At 39.9% G+C, this 17,950-nt stretch overlaps 1 protein-coding gene across 1 annotated transcript in view; it reads right to left on the reverse strand.

The window, feature by feature from the left end:
* LOC109320238 (puromycin-sensitive aminopeptidase) overlaps window positions 1-17,698 on the reverse strand; it is a 67,005-nt gene extending 49,307 nt beyond the window's left edge. The window contains exons 1-2 of the mRNA XM_019550242.1: window positions 17,600-17,698; window positions 6,912-6,996 (exon numbers count right to left, since the gene is read on the reverse strand). Coding sequence (XP_019405787.1) covers window positions 6,912-6,996; window positions 17,600-17,683 — 169 coding nt within the window. The 5' untranslated portion in view covers window positions 17,684-17,698. The remainder of the gene's footprint in view (window positions 1-6,911; window positions 6,997-17,599) is intronic.
* Between the last annotated feature and the right edge of the window lie 252 nt (window positions 17,699-17,950).

Below are 17,950 nucleotides of genomic sequence, written 5' to 3' on the forward strand. Positions count from 1 at the left end.
ACTTCCTGCCCTTTGGGCAGGGGGCTGGACTCGATGATCTCCCGAGGTCCCTTCCAGCCCTAATGTCTATGAAATCTATGAAACTCGAACTGGGAGACCAATTAAAAGCTCCGAATTGATTCAAAGCATCCGAATCAATTCAGAAAAGCTTTGGAAAAGATTCGGCCGCTACAGAGATTCGGCCATAGACTAAACAAGCAGCTGACACAGCTGCCTTCAGCTGGTAAATCTTTTGGGGTTGGGGGAGGGAAGGGACATGTGGGAGGGAGGGATTGGGGCTGGGACAAGTTGCCCAGCCGGGGCAGTGGATGTGGGATGCGGGTGCAGCAGCGCTCAGAGCGGGGGCTCTGCCCTGCTGATGCTTGCCCAGCCGGGGCAGGTGCAGCATGGCTTGGCAGGGTGACATGCTGTCCAGGAGCTGGGGTGGCTCCAGCAGTCACCTGGAGCCTGGCACCTCTCAGCTCCTGTGGGCCCAGCTCCCAGACAGCACGTGGTGCCCTGCCAATTCTGATTCGGCTGTATTGAATGGGGACAGTGATTTGAATCACCAAATCAAATCATTGTCCTCTGAATCGGCCAAATCCGAATCAAATACTTCCCTATTCGCACAGGCCTAAGCTGCTATCCCCTAGACATGTGCCAAAATGCCTGCCATAGCACTAGAGTAGTTTTCAGAGAAGGAACTGTGTTGGAGTCTAAATTTTACAGATGTAACAGGGCTCAGGAATGTGTAGTGTCATATCATACCTCAGTTTTCGCATTAACCACTGACCTCCAGTAATGCAATGTATGATGGCACTTTCTATTTTTACAACATTTCACTGTATTGCTTAAGAGACATATTGCTTTCTCCTTTTCAAAAAGTCTCAGGCATGACAATATCCCTTTCACCTTATCAAGTGCATATTAAGGGACCCCAGGCTTCTCTGCACACCACTGCTCAGGATCCTTCAGGGTCACTCAGAGTCCTCTGCTAATATAGAGCTGATGAGCACCATTAGGTCTTGAAGTTAATACTCCACTGAAATGCACAGGACAGTTCACATCTCTCCAAGCTATTATTTCAAACTATATGCAGACTCACTACCAGTTACACATGAGTCACATTGCCAAGCTTTGCACAACAATTAGAAACTTAGTGTTTGTTCTTGAATATAAATTCTAATGTAATCGTATGATATCAGGACATGGGGCTTCAAACAATGATCTATAGTGCGTATCCCTTACTTAGGGTCTTGCATTATCTGTTTCATACCTCCAGAAAGTTGGTGAAGTAGCAAAAATTCAAGTGGGTCATTTGGTGACTTTTTTTTAAAACATGTTTTTAATAATTGTAGTGCTAAAGAATAAGGTAATGCTTACTCTATTTCTGCTAAAATTAAACAGTACTATAACTGACTAATTTTACATGTGAAATGATTACTATCTGAGCCTCTCAAAATTCACAATGTTTTTAATAAAGTTGCTGTGCCTCTGAGTTTTGAAATATTCAAAATGCTCTCCAAGCTAAATGAAGGTGAGAAATAATTAGTCAGTGATCATGGCTACATCAGATAATTTCACACCTCCTTAAAATGCAGATTTGCAGTGAAATTAAACTAATTATTTTCCAATATTTAGTATGAGTATGAAACAGGATCTCCTGAAATTTATCTGAAGAGTTACTATTTATGCATTTTTCTTACTCCCTTATTTGGTTAAGCAGGATCATCCATTTAGACACACGTAATATATCTAATGTAGGCCACCCATTTTCACTGAAAGTAGAAGGCTTTGCATAGTAAATATTTGGCTGTAGACACCAAAAAGAGCCTGAATTCTAGAAGGCACCTAAAGATCCCTCATGATAATGGAGTTTTCTTTTACAATTAAAAGAAATGAGTCAGTATATGCAACAGAAAATCCTGAATCGTAAATTGAGCATCACTGTTCCAGTGCAACATTAGCTGACTCAAGTGCTAAGTCCAAAGATACTGAGCCTACAATTACAACACTAGGCTTAGAATTACTTTTCCAATTTTAGTATTTAACATTCATTCTTAAGTTCAATCATCACCACTGTTAGTAATGAAGATCCTGGATTCACCTGTACCAGTCTTCAGTGCAGCAAAACACATACAGCAAAGGAAAAAAGCTTTAGAATTCTGTTGCTACAAAAGCTGCAGTTATATCTATCGCTCTCCATAATGCTTGTGCTAGCTCAGAAAGGCTACTCAGAATCAGCAGCAAACCACCCAGCAGTTTCACTGAATTTAGTAGGTTTGCCTCCATAAACAAAGGGAACATACTGTTTTGCAAGATTCTATTACTACACCATACTTTGCAGAATAGAACCATACAGGAAAGGAGTTAAGAGGCTGATTATCTCATCGCTCATTTAGTAAAGAGTTCATAAGAAATTCTTCTCTACTGAGGGACAGAACTCAAGGTAGTAAAATCTTAGCTGCACCTTTACAGGAGACAAGCAACACAATCTTACTATGATACCCAAGATTCTTGCTTTTAAAGTTAATAGTATGTAATAGTCTTTTACTGGTGGTAAAACCCAATTAATTTGGTTTGTATTTGTATTCCTCTATAGGACTGTATTTTGTATTTGTAGTCAGTCATAAATATCAGTTAGAAGCAGTACACAAGATCAGTATTAGCAAGAATGACTAGTGAGCCATATCAACAGGTGCCTGCAAATATCCTCTACAAATAGTCTGCCAATTCCATGCAATTTTACTTTGAAAGCTATTACTATCTGGCAGCCTCCCAAACTGCAATGCCGTAACCTTATAAATAATCGACATATAAGAAACCTGTTAATACATGTGCTATGTAAAAAAACTATGCATTTTGAATATTTATGATTTTAACAGCTTGACATGTGCATATACACTACAGCCAGAGAGATGTAAAAACCACATTAAAAGTTAATTAAAATTAGAAAGAAGTCATTTAACCATCAAAATATTTTTCCATTTTACTAGACTATACACACTGAAAAGGTACAAAGGACACACCATTGTTAGATAGTAATTATTTTATATTAAAGTCTGCAACTGTATTGCCAAGCTGCCCAACGAGGATGCCAGCATTAAAAGACCATAATACAGTCACGTCTAAGGGAAATATTATTACGTTCATAACAGTAATATAAGTGGGACCAAAAAAAAACCAAAACAAAACAAACAGTGGAGGGGGAAGGAAGGGGAAGGCACTCAGTTTTAAGTCTCTTGTGCTTCTTTCTTTCCCACAGCAAGAAAGTGTTCATCTTAGCTGAGTTAATTCATCCTTCCCCATTTGTACTTGTCATTTCCTGGGTGATTGAAAAGACTTCAAGAGGTGGCATGTGCCTATGAGATACTGTTGGATTTAAATTCTATACCCTCCACCACTGCATGGAGCTTCTAACAAAACTAAAGATCTCAAGCAATAGCACACAAAGCTGTCTGGGGGGGGTGGGAATTGTTGAGCCAAGATACAACCACATGGCCTGAAGTAAAGCTTGCATCTGGAATTAGCATTACATTCTCCCACATGCAGCAAAACTGAATAGACAGATTCCAAACTGCTTAACAATACTGGCTGCTATAGACCTGTTGCTCTTTGGTTAGCTACTGCACTTCTTGTGGAGGGTTCCACTTTCCCAAGTATACCGACTGAATGTTACTTCCTTAAAGCGTAGATCCCTATCTGTCTGGGCAACATTTAGCTGTGCAGAGCCAGAACTGGGAGGAACTTTCCTGACGTTTGCAAAAAAATATAATTCTAACAGTAAACTAAATAAAAACACAAACTAATTTATAGGCAAAGTCTGATCCTAGGTGTGTTTTTGGTCACATGAAAAAAAAAAAATCAGCATTTTTGACCACTGCAATAGTAATCAAGTTAATCATGTCCCAATATATCTACATAACGAAGTTGAGTTGTCCCTGCTAAATCCTGTCTAGAATTTTAGCTTTATTTTACTTACATGTTCAAAGAAATGTAATATACTGGGGTGCACGGATAAAGATTTTCTTGACTGATACCATAGCCAATTTTTAACCAGTCATCTCGGTATATACCAATCTGATAACCAATTTACAGGAATGCAGCTGGGCAACGTGAACAGCAGCTCCCTGCAGGTAATTCTGTGGAGGGGAAGGAGCATGCAGGAGAAAAGGGGCGTGGAGGGAGGTGGGGGAGATCAAGGCCCCCACCTGTGAAGGTGAAGGAGGGAGTGGGCTGGGGCTGGGAATGCTGCCCAGCCACAGTGGTGAATGGACTTGGGGCTAGGGTGGGGAAAGGGACAGAACCACAAGCAATTCATCAAGCAGATCAGCATTCCAGTGCTTAAAAATGGTGGTGAGGGAGCTTGAACTAAAGCTTGTTGAATGAGCTTTAGTTCAAGCACTGTTGTCACCATTTTTAAGCTTGGGGACACTTAACTGGAGCTGAGCCAAGCAGGGCGAGGGCAGATGCAGGCTGCGTTCTGTAGGCTTGGGCTCTCCACCTTGCTGCCTTTGCCCTGGGGGGCCCTGTGCTGGCCCCTGGCAGTGGGAGGCACAACTTGCCCCCTGCCTGCCTGGCAGCAATGGGGGCAGCGGGCACACAACTGGTCCAAGGCTCCTGAGGGAAAGGCAGCAGAGTGAAGAGCCCTGAGCCTGCATCCAACCTGCACACATATCAGGGGCAGCACATGCCCCCTGGCTCCCCAGAGGGGTGTACGCAACACTGGGAGCCAACCCTTCCTTGCATCCCCCCAGACAAGTCATCCACAGCTCTATCCCACTTACCACCCTGCCCCAGGTCCTGTCCACTGCCCTGACTATTCCATGCTGCCTGGCTGCATTCCTAGCCATGTATGTGTGGAGACGTTGGGCAGAAGGCATATTATATTTATCGGTGAACATTATCAGCTACGCCGGCCAGAAAAAGTCAATAGCCAATAATGTTAATTTTCCTCTTATCGGTGCCAATATGATATGCAACTGATATATCAGTGCACCTCTATAACATACCATTGCTTTTCAACCCTTTCATTTCTCCAGCAACTGAAACACTTTAAGACAATAGAAACCTATTTTATAAACCTGAGAAAGAACTTCCTCAAATCCAAAACCACAGACACCTTATTTATAACCAAGTTTTAAAGGCACCACTTCATGACATCACTATCACAGCTTTCCCCTGTTAGAAAAAACTATACAGAGCTTGTTTACTGGCTGGATGATTTAAGTAGTACTCTTATACATAAGAGTACCAAATGGCTGTTGTTATGACTGACTTACCAAAGAGCTACACCAAAAACTATACACATCAGAAAGATTACACATGTTCTTGCAGGGTACCTGTTTTTGTTTCGAAGACCATATCATTCACATCTTGGTCATCTCATGCTCTCATTACTTTAATTTCTCTCCACCAACCTCCAAGTCTATGCAAAACATCGCTGAAATCACCTTCTCTCACATGACTTTGTTGCATACACATGTTAATCCTTGAATCTTTTGAAGCAGCTCCCAGTCAAACCTTATCAATTCAAATGTCTTCACTCTGTTAAGGCCCCATGTAATCTCAACCCCACCACTTGCTGTTTTATTCCTTCCCAATCCTTATCTCTTACTATTCCTATTGTCTCCTCCATCTATTTAGTTATGCCTGGAACCCTTTTCTGTGTAAGTGCATCAAATGCCTTCTCTCCCACAAATATATTTCTCCCATGAATATTTCTCTCTACTTTGATTCCCACGAATATATTTCTCTCTACTTTGATTCCACTATCGATTCCTCTACCCTTTCTTTAACCGGAGCTGTTGCCTATATGTTGTCATTGTGTTGAACCGCAGGCCCTGAAAGTAGAGACTACAGAATCTACAACTCAGTCTAAGACCAGGGTGGGCAAAACACGGCTCGCGGGGTGGACCCAGCCTGCCAACTGCTTGGATCTGGCCTCCAGGGGGCACCTGCCAATTGACTGGACCCAGGCTGCAGCTGAACCCATAGCGCTCTGCAGGAGCGCTCCAGGACAGACAGCATTGTGCCCTTTGCCTGTGCCCACCGGCCCCAGCCAAGGCTGATGTACACAGCTTACCAACTGGGCTGCTCCCAGTGCAGCTGCAGCTGCCCAGAAGCAGCTCAGCTCTCCTCATCTCCAGCAGGGGCTCCTTCTCCTGCCCCTGCTGAGCCGTTCCAGGTGTGGACAAAGTTTCAGCCAGGTGGCTTTTGCCCCAGAATGGGGGCCCTGGCTCCAGGTCCCATCCACCCACTCAGCCACCCCCACACATGTCCCCCATGTCCCTCCGCCCCCAGGCAGAGGTATACAGGAAGCAGATCATGGATCTGCCCAGGACCCTGGCCCCATGCTGTCCCCACCCCACAATCCATGGAGATCACCTGGGAATCACACAGGCAGGGCATGCAGCTGGGTAGGCAGGGAACTGCCTCTGGGGCCATGGCCAGAGCTGTGATCCACTCCCTGTAAGCCCCTGCTCACAGAATCCATGCCTGTCACAGGGGCATGTGGGCAGCAGATCAGCCTCCCCCCCAGGGGGAGACCTACCCCAGGCCCCACACTGTCACTTCTCTTCTCCTGCCCCACAATCCTGGCCTCTCCCACCCTGCTCCTGCTCCCAAACACTGCACCCTACCTGCCTGTGGCAGGGGGGGAGAGGGGTGTTGTGTTGCTGACCTGGCTCGCAACAACTCAACAAAACTCTCTATGTGGCCCCCAGGGCCCAAATAATTGCCCACGCCCAATCTAAGAGCATCCACAACATTATATGCAAAATCTAAGTATGGCAGATAGAAGTAAACCAAGTTCAAGAACTACAGTACAAGGTAAACTCTTGATATAGGGGATGTTTACTATGAGTGACAGCACTTACAGTATGAAAAACACTGTGAATGAACACTAATACACCACTTAAAGAATTTCTTACCTTCATCGCCCTCTGGTGCATAGGAGGCTGTAATAATGTCAATATCAGCACAGTTCATCACAATTTGATTGGTTGCCTGTTTCACCTGCAAAAGAAGTTCCATCAGCAAGTGTCAGGAAAGACTTGAACTAATTCTCCTCTATCATTGTTACTTTTGCATGGTATTCTCTTCTACAACCACATAATCCAAAAAAACCTTTGCATCATGAGATGTCTGATATCAGAGAAAACAAAGTCACGATGGAGGGGAAAAAAAAAACACCCAGGGAAGCTAGCAGCTTTCTTTGTTAGCAATGAGCTACGGTGGCTGACCAGACTGCCTTAAAAGTTTTAAGGAAAGCTTTTCTATCAATTCTTGAATATATACATACTTTGCTTAAAAAACAACCAGCTACCACAGTGGTAACAAAATTCCTTACCACGCTAACGTTTCCCTTGGATGAAACGGTCTATATTCAGAGAAGTCAAAACTAAATATCAACCCACTACAAAATGGATAAAAGATTTTGGATGGAAAAAGTTGGCATTATTTAAGAACTTTGTTATAGCTAAACACACAGGAATCATCATACAGGTGTAATGGTTTGATCTGACATCCAAACTTCTGGCAGTATCTAGCACCAGATTTTTCAAAGAATTCCCAATTGGACAATTATGAAATAAACTGCCTAATGAATGAAACATCTTCCTTATTCCAAGCAATCAGTAATTGGCTTATTCCTTGAGATGTGAGGCCTTACATCTTTTATTTCTTGGTATGGTTTTTGGCATGTTAACATAGCTGTGGCTTTGCTTACAAAAACCTGTAACTGCGACTCAGATAATCTACATGACCAGAGCCAAGCAGGCCAGTCTGTCTCTACACAAGCATAACTGGTTCTCCAAGTCCCAAATCACTAGGCTTATAATAGAAACAAGTTCCAGATAATGATTAAAAAGAAGAAGGAAAATAAACTGTCTGAATATTGGAATTACCACATCAAAACAGTGATCTAGCTAGTCCAGTTGCCTGTCAACCAGGTTAGTTAGTATCTGATGCTTCAGAGAAACATGTATAAATCTCCACAATGGCCTAATGTATAAGACACACCTTTCTGAGGAAGTTTCTTTGTAAATCGCAGATAGTGACTGGTGCATGCCTTGTAATTCAAGGGAGATTATGTGTTACCATGTGTAATTATCAATATTTTAAAAATAGTGCAAGTATCTTTATAGATAAATCCTACAGAAAGCTCTTAATTTCAGTCACATAGTGCAGTAATGTGTTACAGAGAATCATATGGTACAATACAAATATTTAATATGTTTTCAATTTGTTGAATTTGCAAAAAATAAAAAAATAAAAACATTACGCAATGTTTTGGGTGATATGGCACACATCATAGTTCCATGGAATAAGACTAACAAATGAACAGGCAAAATGATACTTGAGCTAGATTTTATATTTCTGGTAAAAATACATTAAGACCTAATCTTCTACACACTGTAGAACTAAAGTGGCTTACATTTCGACCAATGAGCAGAACCCTAATATGTAGTTTTATCATGATATCAGAAGAGATTTAAAAAATAATAAAACAATAAATTAAAAAATATATATATCAAAGGGCACAATCAATCTGAATTTCCAGAAGAAAATTAAGTATAATAAAAGTTTGAGAGATACTGTATTTACTCCAATACGAGACGAGGATTTTTTCCTTACAATCAGCATGGGGGGAAAAGCCCCTTGCCTTATAATCGCATACAAGGAAAAGTCATTAAGTACATTGTTTATCATCAAACTGCTGCAAAAAGCAGCATGTGCTCAGTAATAGAAACTACCTAGGAAGTTGATTAAATACAACCATCACTGAGTATGATTATAAAACTCATGTCATAAGAACCTTTTATTTCTGCCCTTAAAAAACAATAAAACAAAAACCCAGGCAGGTATTCCCTCCAAAATGAACTGGAACCAGATGTGGAAGTACAATACTAGGCCAGCACCTGGATGGCAGAGCCAGCCCTAATGCCCTCCGGTTGGTGCCAAAAACAGCTGCATTTGATCTTAGCCAAAAAACCCAAGATGCTGATGGAAACCTATTACAATGATACAGTTAGTATAGTCCATCTGAATGTTAGTGGACACAGTCCCCCTCAGTTCTGACTCTTTTTCCAAGTCATGGCAAGCCACTACACTGAATACATTTTCACTTCCTCTTCAGTCCCACAACTGACCTCCATCTTTCTTTCCCATTTCTAAGATTCTTGTTTCTTCACTTAAATGTCTGGTAAATATCACCAACCAAACCGGGCCCCAAATAGTTCATCCAGAATCCATCTGTTGCCCCCTTCTCTTAACTTGGCACATATGATTAGTGAAGTCCCACCCTTCATGAGATGGAACTGGATCAGACTGCCCTGTGCTTCTTCTACATATACATTTTTGGAGGATCCCAGGACTCGTGACAAGAACACACAGCTCATCATGAATAGGGGGATAATTAGCACGTGGCCTCTGTGGTAGGGGTATCTAGAATACACACACATACTAAGCAGTGCTGAGCTGTAGGGCCACCATGGCCTCAAACACTGTTGTCTCTGTTGGGGACCAGCCCAATAAAAATAACAGATCATGAGCCTTTTGACTTTGGACTAATGTGTAGTTTGAACTATTTATAGTAGGGTCTGACAGTAAAGAGCAGGGAGGTGGAGAGGGCAAGGGGGCTACCTGACCCCATAGATTTGTTTTCCCTGGAATAGCAGCAGGAAGGGGGCAAATTCAAGGAAAATTTCCAAAAATTAGATTCTGTAACTGGAAAATGTTTAGAAATTTCTACATTTTCCATATATAGAATCTAATTATTGGTGGGCTTGTCTTATATTCAGGGTCACCTTAGATTCAAGTAAATATGATAATAAGATGGAAGCCTTTTAGAGTCTTCCAACTTACGTAGTTAAGATTTTAGTAGAGGCATTATACATGTAAATTGCTAAACTCCATAAAGTCTGAAGTTGACACAGCTTGGGCCTTAAAAGATCTCAACTGCCCTGACCCAAGAACTGTTTCCATTATAGTACAGTACTTGCAAGAGGCAAGTTTAGGTTTGAGTGGAGACAACTTCATAGCCACAAATGTTTGTAAGGATGCACTTTTTCCCCAGACTTCCCTTGTTTCCTGCAAACACAAACCCATTTTACAGAAGGGTGCAAAGAACTGGACACTCAAAGGAATCAGGTTAATTGTTAACAGGCAAAACATTTACCTTGCACCAACTCCAAAAAGAATGGGCAATATTACAAAATTAATATAAATATTCTTCAAGTACTATATAAAGAGCACTCGCAATGCTATAATTGTATAGTTCATTTAAAAAAAAAAAACACAACTTAATTCTGCAAAGCAAATTCACAGCCCAGGAGCCTTCTCACAAGCTATTACAAATAATAATTAATTAAACCTTTAAGGACATAACAGGATAAAAATAATCACCACCCAAAGCACTTAACATTTGACCATTCCCACCTTACAAGACCCTAAATCTCAGTTTTTACAAGCATTCAGGGCCTTGTGAAGAGTGACACTTTGTAAATAACCAAGTCTGAAACACACTGGCCAACAGATTTGTTTTCAGAAATACAGCTACTCCTCTCAAGGAACCGTTTAGTTTGTTTGAATACAATCGAGTTAGAAGGCACAGTGTAATCTCAGTGGACGAGGCAGGTTCATTTCCAAGAGTATAAATATATGAAGTGCCATCCCTGATCCACCCAGCCGTACAACATAATAAAGCCACCCTTCAAACAAATCAGGCAGATCAAGTGGATTCAGGACAAAAAAAAAAGTTGGAGAGGAGATAGGTAATAAATCCTGGACTAACAACGACCACAATAAAGACAGTTTTGTAATAAACACAAGATGTTTGAAAGCAGGATAAAATGAATCAAGACTTATAACTGGAGTCAAAGAATAACTTTTACCTTAGGGCCCTGCACAGTCAAGATCTGATACTGTAAGACAACTATATTAGTGGTGTCAACATTTGGATATCTATTACAATGAGCCACAAAAAGATGCCATAAAAGTGGCCATCCTGGAATATAGCAATAGCCCATCCAAAAATTGCCTCTAAAACTAGTTTAATACCATGGAAAGATGAAACTCCATCCCCATAACTATTTTGTGAGTTTAGCAAACCATCCATATGCTCCTTTCCAGAAACGTGAACAATACTAATCCCAGAAAGAGCTCAAAGTTTAAAGGCATGTCTCTACCACCCCAGCATGACAACAGGAGTGCCAAACTGTAATACACAGCAAGGGTGCTCCAAGCCCACTTTCTTCCTAATCAAAAGTAGCCCAGATAACTTACTAGCACTGCCTCTCAGGAAAAATACCAGTGTGCAATCAATGTGCACTAAGCCACGTACAGACGTTCCACTTGTGCAAGGAAAAAAACAAACAGAATTGTAAAGATGTTCAAGACATTTCCTGAAAAAGAGAACTAGCTCCAGGCTGATCCAAAGCAGAACGAGGCAAGGCAGGCTGCAATGGGCACCCAGGCCCCAAAGCCTTGCCCCCACCTTGTCCCCCTGTTCCAAGCTAATGCACAGCAGTGCAGGACAAGGTGTGCTGTGTGCCCCAGCAGCAAGGCTCCTGGAGCCTAGCCACAGCAGCAGGCTGCTCCCTCACTCCCTGCACTGCTCCAGGTCAGCCCGGAGGACTGTAAGGAGCAGGGGCTATTCTTCTGTAGCCGGAACAGGGAAGGTTCCACCCCCATCCCACCAATTAGCTGATGGGTGAAATAGGGGAGGGAGGAGGAAGCAGCCGAATTTCTCAGGGCCAGAACACTTCCCTTTTCAGCAGTTGCCAAGTGCAACTTGACAGCCTGCCCACTTCCCAGGCAGTGGAGGGCAAGCTGTCAATGAATGGGCTCCCCTAATGCCAGGGTTGACCCATGGAGCAGCCCTCTACTGCCCCGATTAGAGAGCTTGCCTATGAAGCTCTCCAGCCATGGAGCTTGAAGCATTATGTACATTCCATCTCCCAGGCTATTTTTCTATTGGTAAAAAATTCTTACTAGTAAAAATGAACATCTGCTTGCAGCTTAAATCAGCTATATTAGTTCAGTTAACAAGGTAAGATGCACTGCATATCTTAGTATGGTGTTTCCTAGAACCAAAATGGAGCGGCATAAAATTGCCCTGCATTCCTGAAGAACTTCAGTCCTTTCTGACCCTACACTGGTTTTGCCATAAAGTCCCAGCTCTGTTTGCCATACAAAAACTCAGCAAAAGCATTTCCTTTTCCGTGTTCTGAATGGAAATTTCAACTATTCTACTGAACTCACACTTGAAGCCAAGCAAAGCAAATTTTTTAATATTATTTATTTTTACCTCCTACAAACACCAAACAGAAGCTTCTTGGTTTTTCATATAAGGAATCAATTTTCAAAATGGTGTCATTTCTTTTATAGGTACAGACCCAAGTATATGTATATCTATAAAATTAGATTTGCATTTGAGAGGAGTTTGTAAATGTCATTCCTAGAAAAGGACATGGAGAGTCAGCTTATGTGAAAGTTTACTCTTCCCTGTGCAAATTAAACTTGGCAAAAAAAGAAAAGAAAAAAAGGAAAATAAACCTCACTTAGTACTTTTACTGAAGTCATAACTTTGAGGTAATTCTACAGCAGTTTATAACAAGGTCACTCCTGTGCAAAAATAACCAGATTAACTGAAATTGGAGTAAACTAGATGCAAGCAACATCATTCATAATCGAAGAGGCAAAAGGTTAACATGTTTGGCTAATACTTGTACCATCTGACTAGCAAAAATTACAGACTAAAGCAAGCAGTGACTTTGAGGGCAACTACTACATTTCAGATTATGTTGTACAGCATGAAACCAGGCAACTCCAACCACCAAGGAAGTATAGCTCAGGAAGTCCTTTGTAGTTTTCATCACAAAATAACCAATAAAGACAGAAGTGCATTTACTAGACATTTACTTTGCCAACCAGAAAATCCCCAACTATATCCATCATCACTAAAAGCAAAACTATGCTATAATTTGTTAAGCAGAGAATTTTAATACTATGGCAAGCTTTTACTATGAACATTCAAAGTTTATTTAATATTTAATTGGGACTGTTATCTTGACACATCTGTGTAGAATTTTAGATTGAAAGGTCAACAAGCAGCTGGATTTTTTTAAATAAATGTTTTCTCTTATTCATCTTCTTGTTTCTCTAACATTCAAATGAAAATTGACAGACAGACAGACAAAAAGATCAGTTACAAATACCTCATCTGAACCAGTATTCCTGAAGGTGAGAAACTAATGAAGGGAGATATTTTCAAAACTTTTCCCAATGCAAGTTAAAGATACTTCAAGCATCTCTAAGCTTCTGGTTAAGTGATGAAGCAGAAGAGGAGTAGAGGGAAGGAAACCGTTTCGGGATTTTTGTTCTATTCATCAGAAAGGAAATTCAGAACAAGGTTATCTTGGGAAGTGTCATGATATCGTAACCAACTCTTCTTGTTTTTAAACTAAGAAGCAAACTTTTGATGAAATAAAACCTGGGGCATGTACTTTGGGAAATGTATTCTGCGTACTGTATGTTACTGGTTTTAAACCTCAGGGTTCAAAATTGCTATATGCAGAAAAAATGCCTGGTATTTTAGCAAACATGTATACAGTCCTCAATTTGCCAAGTATTTTAGTACTATTTTGCTCTCCAGAAAATGTGAAACTGAACTAGTTCAGATTCTACACCATAAATTTACAGAAATCTTTTTCTTAGAACTGGAAGATCGTATCAATGAGACACAAGCAGAAGCAGTTGCTTTTATTAATCCTTCTCTAGGCAACCACAGTTTTCATTCATCTACTTCTAGAAAGGATTATGGTAGTAACCAAGGAGTAAATTTACTAAAGCTAAATAGTACTGTCTTGCTGCATAAAAACCATTTCATATTTCAAACAACATCTGATTTTATTTTCCTGAAGTATTCTTACATTTTAAAAATGTTAAAATTACACAATCTTCATCAACTTAATCCATATGCAAAATTAATTATTTAAAATATTAGCACTTGTTTAGCCTGATGAATTATAATGGGACACAGCAATGAGTTCAGTGGTTTTTGTCAGTTCCACAAACAGGCAAAACAAACAGTACCAGTAACTCCTGACTTCGAAGTATGGAAAGAAATCAAACACTTACCATATTACCTTAAATAACCAAACTCAGACCTAAATTATGTCTTGCAATTGCTAATTGGCATATTGGATTTAATTACTTTAAAAGTTTAGATAAAAACAACTTTTTCCAGAAAGAGATGGGCAACAAACACTGCACCCATAGAGAGGGCTGTTCAGAATTTTAAACTCAATGCCTCACACTCAATCAATTCCTAATCAGCATGCTACAAGATCAGAAGATTGTATATGCTTTCCACTAGTCTAGCAGATACTGCACAAGCAAGTTATAAAAAAGTAGCAGATGCAGGTTAAACATTGCTATATATATCAGAATATCCGTCAGGCATACAAAAGGGACTGAGAAGGAAGATATTTAAAACATCCCCCCATTTTATATTGTATAGCCTTTTAGGCAGAAGACACCTATTGTGCAGTCAAGAAGCAATTTTGCTGGTAGTTTATTTACAACAAAACTGAAGTTATAGGGATATTGTCCAAAGATGATGACTTTTACTGGGGGTGCCCAATTTTAAATATGAGAGAGTAGAACAAGAATACTGACAGTCTGTCTAAAACTCTGTGCTGTTACACACTGAGTTGGACAGGTAATTGTTCAGAAGCATTATAGCATTAAGAACTTTAGTATATAAGCTTCAAACAAAAGCTGGAGGTTAGGAGTCAGCTGATTATTTTTGATAGCTAGCTCATGTTTGTCTTTTCAATGGAATACTGCTGAAGAACTGAATGTTAGCATATCCCTGCTTTGTTCTCAGCCCAGAGTTAAGCCTTTTGGGAGTCAGAAACAAAATAGACTTCAATTGCCCTAGACACTGAGTAATGACTGTACTGAGCTAACACCTCAATCCTTAGAAATAGGGTTACAATAGTTAAATATCCAGCTTGCAAAGTCTCCTGTCTGAAGGATCATGCTCTTTCTGAATATTTAATTATTCTTATACAAAATAGTCCACAAGAAGATATTTACTACAATTTAGACTTTGGAGAGGCAGAGTGATTAACAGATGAAATATGGAACTAGAAATCAGACACCTAAGCAGACAGAAAATACATCAGTATCCTGTGACTTTAAATTTAAACTCTATCCAAAGATAGATCATAATATCGTAGTTTTTTTTATAAGAGAAAAAAAATAAGCAAATCTATATGAGAGCTAAGTTCTCTCACACATGAAAACTAAGTGAAGTGCCAAAAAAAACTACAGATAAGTTTTCTTTTATTTTCAAGCCTTTCTTCGAAGCAAATCGTGTTATTTCAATCTCATCTATTGAATCAAAAAGTAGTTCTGTCTTCTGATGCTTATATAATGGGACCTAAACAAGTATAACATTGTGTCACAAATGTGAAATGTCTCATTAATCTGTTCACAGGTTTGAAAGTCTGTAACGGTATTTTGTCCCTAAATCAGAATTATGGAATGGGCATTTAGCACTGATCTGGGCATCAAATGCTCAGACCAGAAGTATCACCAACAAAAACTGTATGCAAGAGGCCACCAAAGCCTGATTTCTGCTACAAAAAAAAAAAAAAAAACTTCCCCCAATGAAATGATGACTTTTAAACTGACACTTAAAAGTTATCTAACAATACTATAGTTTTCATTGTTAAAGTCACTCACTACTGAGGAAACCAAACTGAAAAAAAAAAGACACTTGTGACTAATACAACAGCAAACATGTTTATAAGCCAAGGTTAATTCAGTGATTCATTCAGATGTTAATATTATAATATTCACGCACCAGGTCAGGAAAGGTTCCTCTTTAACCCCTCAGCTGGATGACTGCCTACATAACCACTGCCAGTACAAGCTTGCTTGATCATGGATCAATGTTAAGCCTTCAGGTTTAACTCTCACTTCATGCCCAGAAAATCTGGGGAACTTAAGGTCCATAAAATAAGTCTCCGTCTGCTTTAACTTGGTGGCTACACAATGATCTAGGATTTCAAGAAAAAACAATTGTTGTATCTGCCAACTATGTATACATTTTTTTTCTTAACCCCTCTAAAGCACCCCACTTGGGTCTACTTCCATAAATGAAAGAAAGCAAGCTTTCTCAGTGGAGTTTTAGCCACAAAGTATACCGGCTAAAGAAGTCATTAACTAAATAGCAGAATACTCATTATTTTCTTCAACACTGAAAAATCCACCAAGTGAGCAAGATGCAATTACTCCAGTACTCTGTTACTGAAGGAACATAGCCATTTACATACTAAAGATGCTAAAACATTGAACCCAAGCCTGATATTTAGTTACATTTAGATCTATACTTGCTTTATTAGCATTCCTGGGTATTCAAAATGCATTACTACTTATTCTCTTCTATCAACTCAGAACCAGGTCTAACTATATCTACCTTTCTTTTCACACCATAATTAGACATGAGCCTTACACTTATATTCCTTTATAAATCCTTAAAAAATGTATTGTAGCAAAAATGGTCAGTAATCAGACAGACCAGAAAATCATTAGCGTGTCCCGTTTACTTTTTTGCTAGTTTTTATTGTTAGATTGGGATGAAAAATAGCAAATATCACCACACTATTAACTAAATAACTCATATCCTTGACTAAAGCATCTGTTAAACCGTTTTATTAGTTAAATTAGCTATAAACTGTTCTCCCTGAAAATAACCTAGCGAACAACATATTTTTGAGCAGGAGTTAAAAAAAAAATCTGAACAATGCAAACAGAATTCTCTTCCAAAGGCAAATCATCTCTACACTGTAAACTTTGGTGGCCAGCTCCTAAATCAAAGCACTCAGGTCAGCCTAACCCAGGTAAGAGAGACACCACCACTGCAAAGCAATACCCACATTAATGGCCTTTGCCATTTCTACACTCTCCTGTATGTGTCTGGAGGATACATCCCATAATTCTCTGGACTGAGTCATCTAATGTTTCTTTCCAATCCAGCTATGTCAGAACTAACTTAGTGCACTTCAGGCCAGTTCTCCAGTGGTTTAGGCTGCATTATCACTGCAAACTAGGTGCGTTTCAGTGCCACTTAAAGCACAGACAGGATTCTAAACTAGATTCTCATTCAGATAAGCCAGGCAAGGCTTAGTACACTTAAATCAGGCAAAATGTATGTGGGAACAGTAAAGAGTCTGAACTGAAACACAGCTTAACTACACTGAAGACGTAAATGTAGTTATACTTCAAATCAAACACATGAAATTTGTCTCCACCACATTTATTTTTCATCTTCTACTTTTAGTTTCTTCTTAGAAATTCACGAGGAATTGTATTTCTGTATTCTTTTTAGGTGGTTGTGAACATACCATGCATGCTGTGACTTGATTCAAGTTTTTAACATCTATGAAGCTCACTGATCCTTGCAAATTCTTTATTTCTATCTTTGTAAATAAAGCAAAATTATGAATGGCTTGGTAAGATCTGCAGCACTGCAAACGCACGGATCAATGTTCTGGGAACATACCATACCCTTAGGAGCAAATCAAAAGCATATAAGGCCACTAACCCACGTACAACCTCTGCTGAGGATCCTCCACAATTCTGAAGCGGGTACTGGACTTGAACCAGGACCAACAGCACCAACAGCCATATCAATTGAACTACTGGAGAAGCAGCAAATCAAGAATTAGAATTTCAGTATTTCTTCCATGACACAAAGTTACTCATCACTGGTCATCTTCCTCCAGTTCTGCCAAGTCACAAGATTCACTATCACTCATAACCTTTTGCCCTCCCCCAACCTAGACACACTGGGAACTTTTCTGGTTAAAAAAGTCTCCAACCCTTACATTTCAGACCTAACAATTTCATTACTCAAGTTGTATGAAGTTTTAAGACAGGTTTTTACTCCCTCTTT

This window comes from Crocodylus porosus, unplaced genomic scaffold, assembly GCF_001723895.1.
Source record: "Crocodylus porosus isolate Cpor-Errol unplaced genomic scaffold, CroPor_comp1, whole genome shotgun sequence".
Lineage (NCBI taxonomy): Eukaryota > Metazoa > Chordata > Crocodylia > Crocodylidae > Crocodylus > Crocodylus porosus.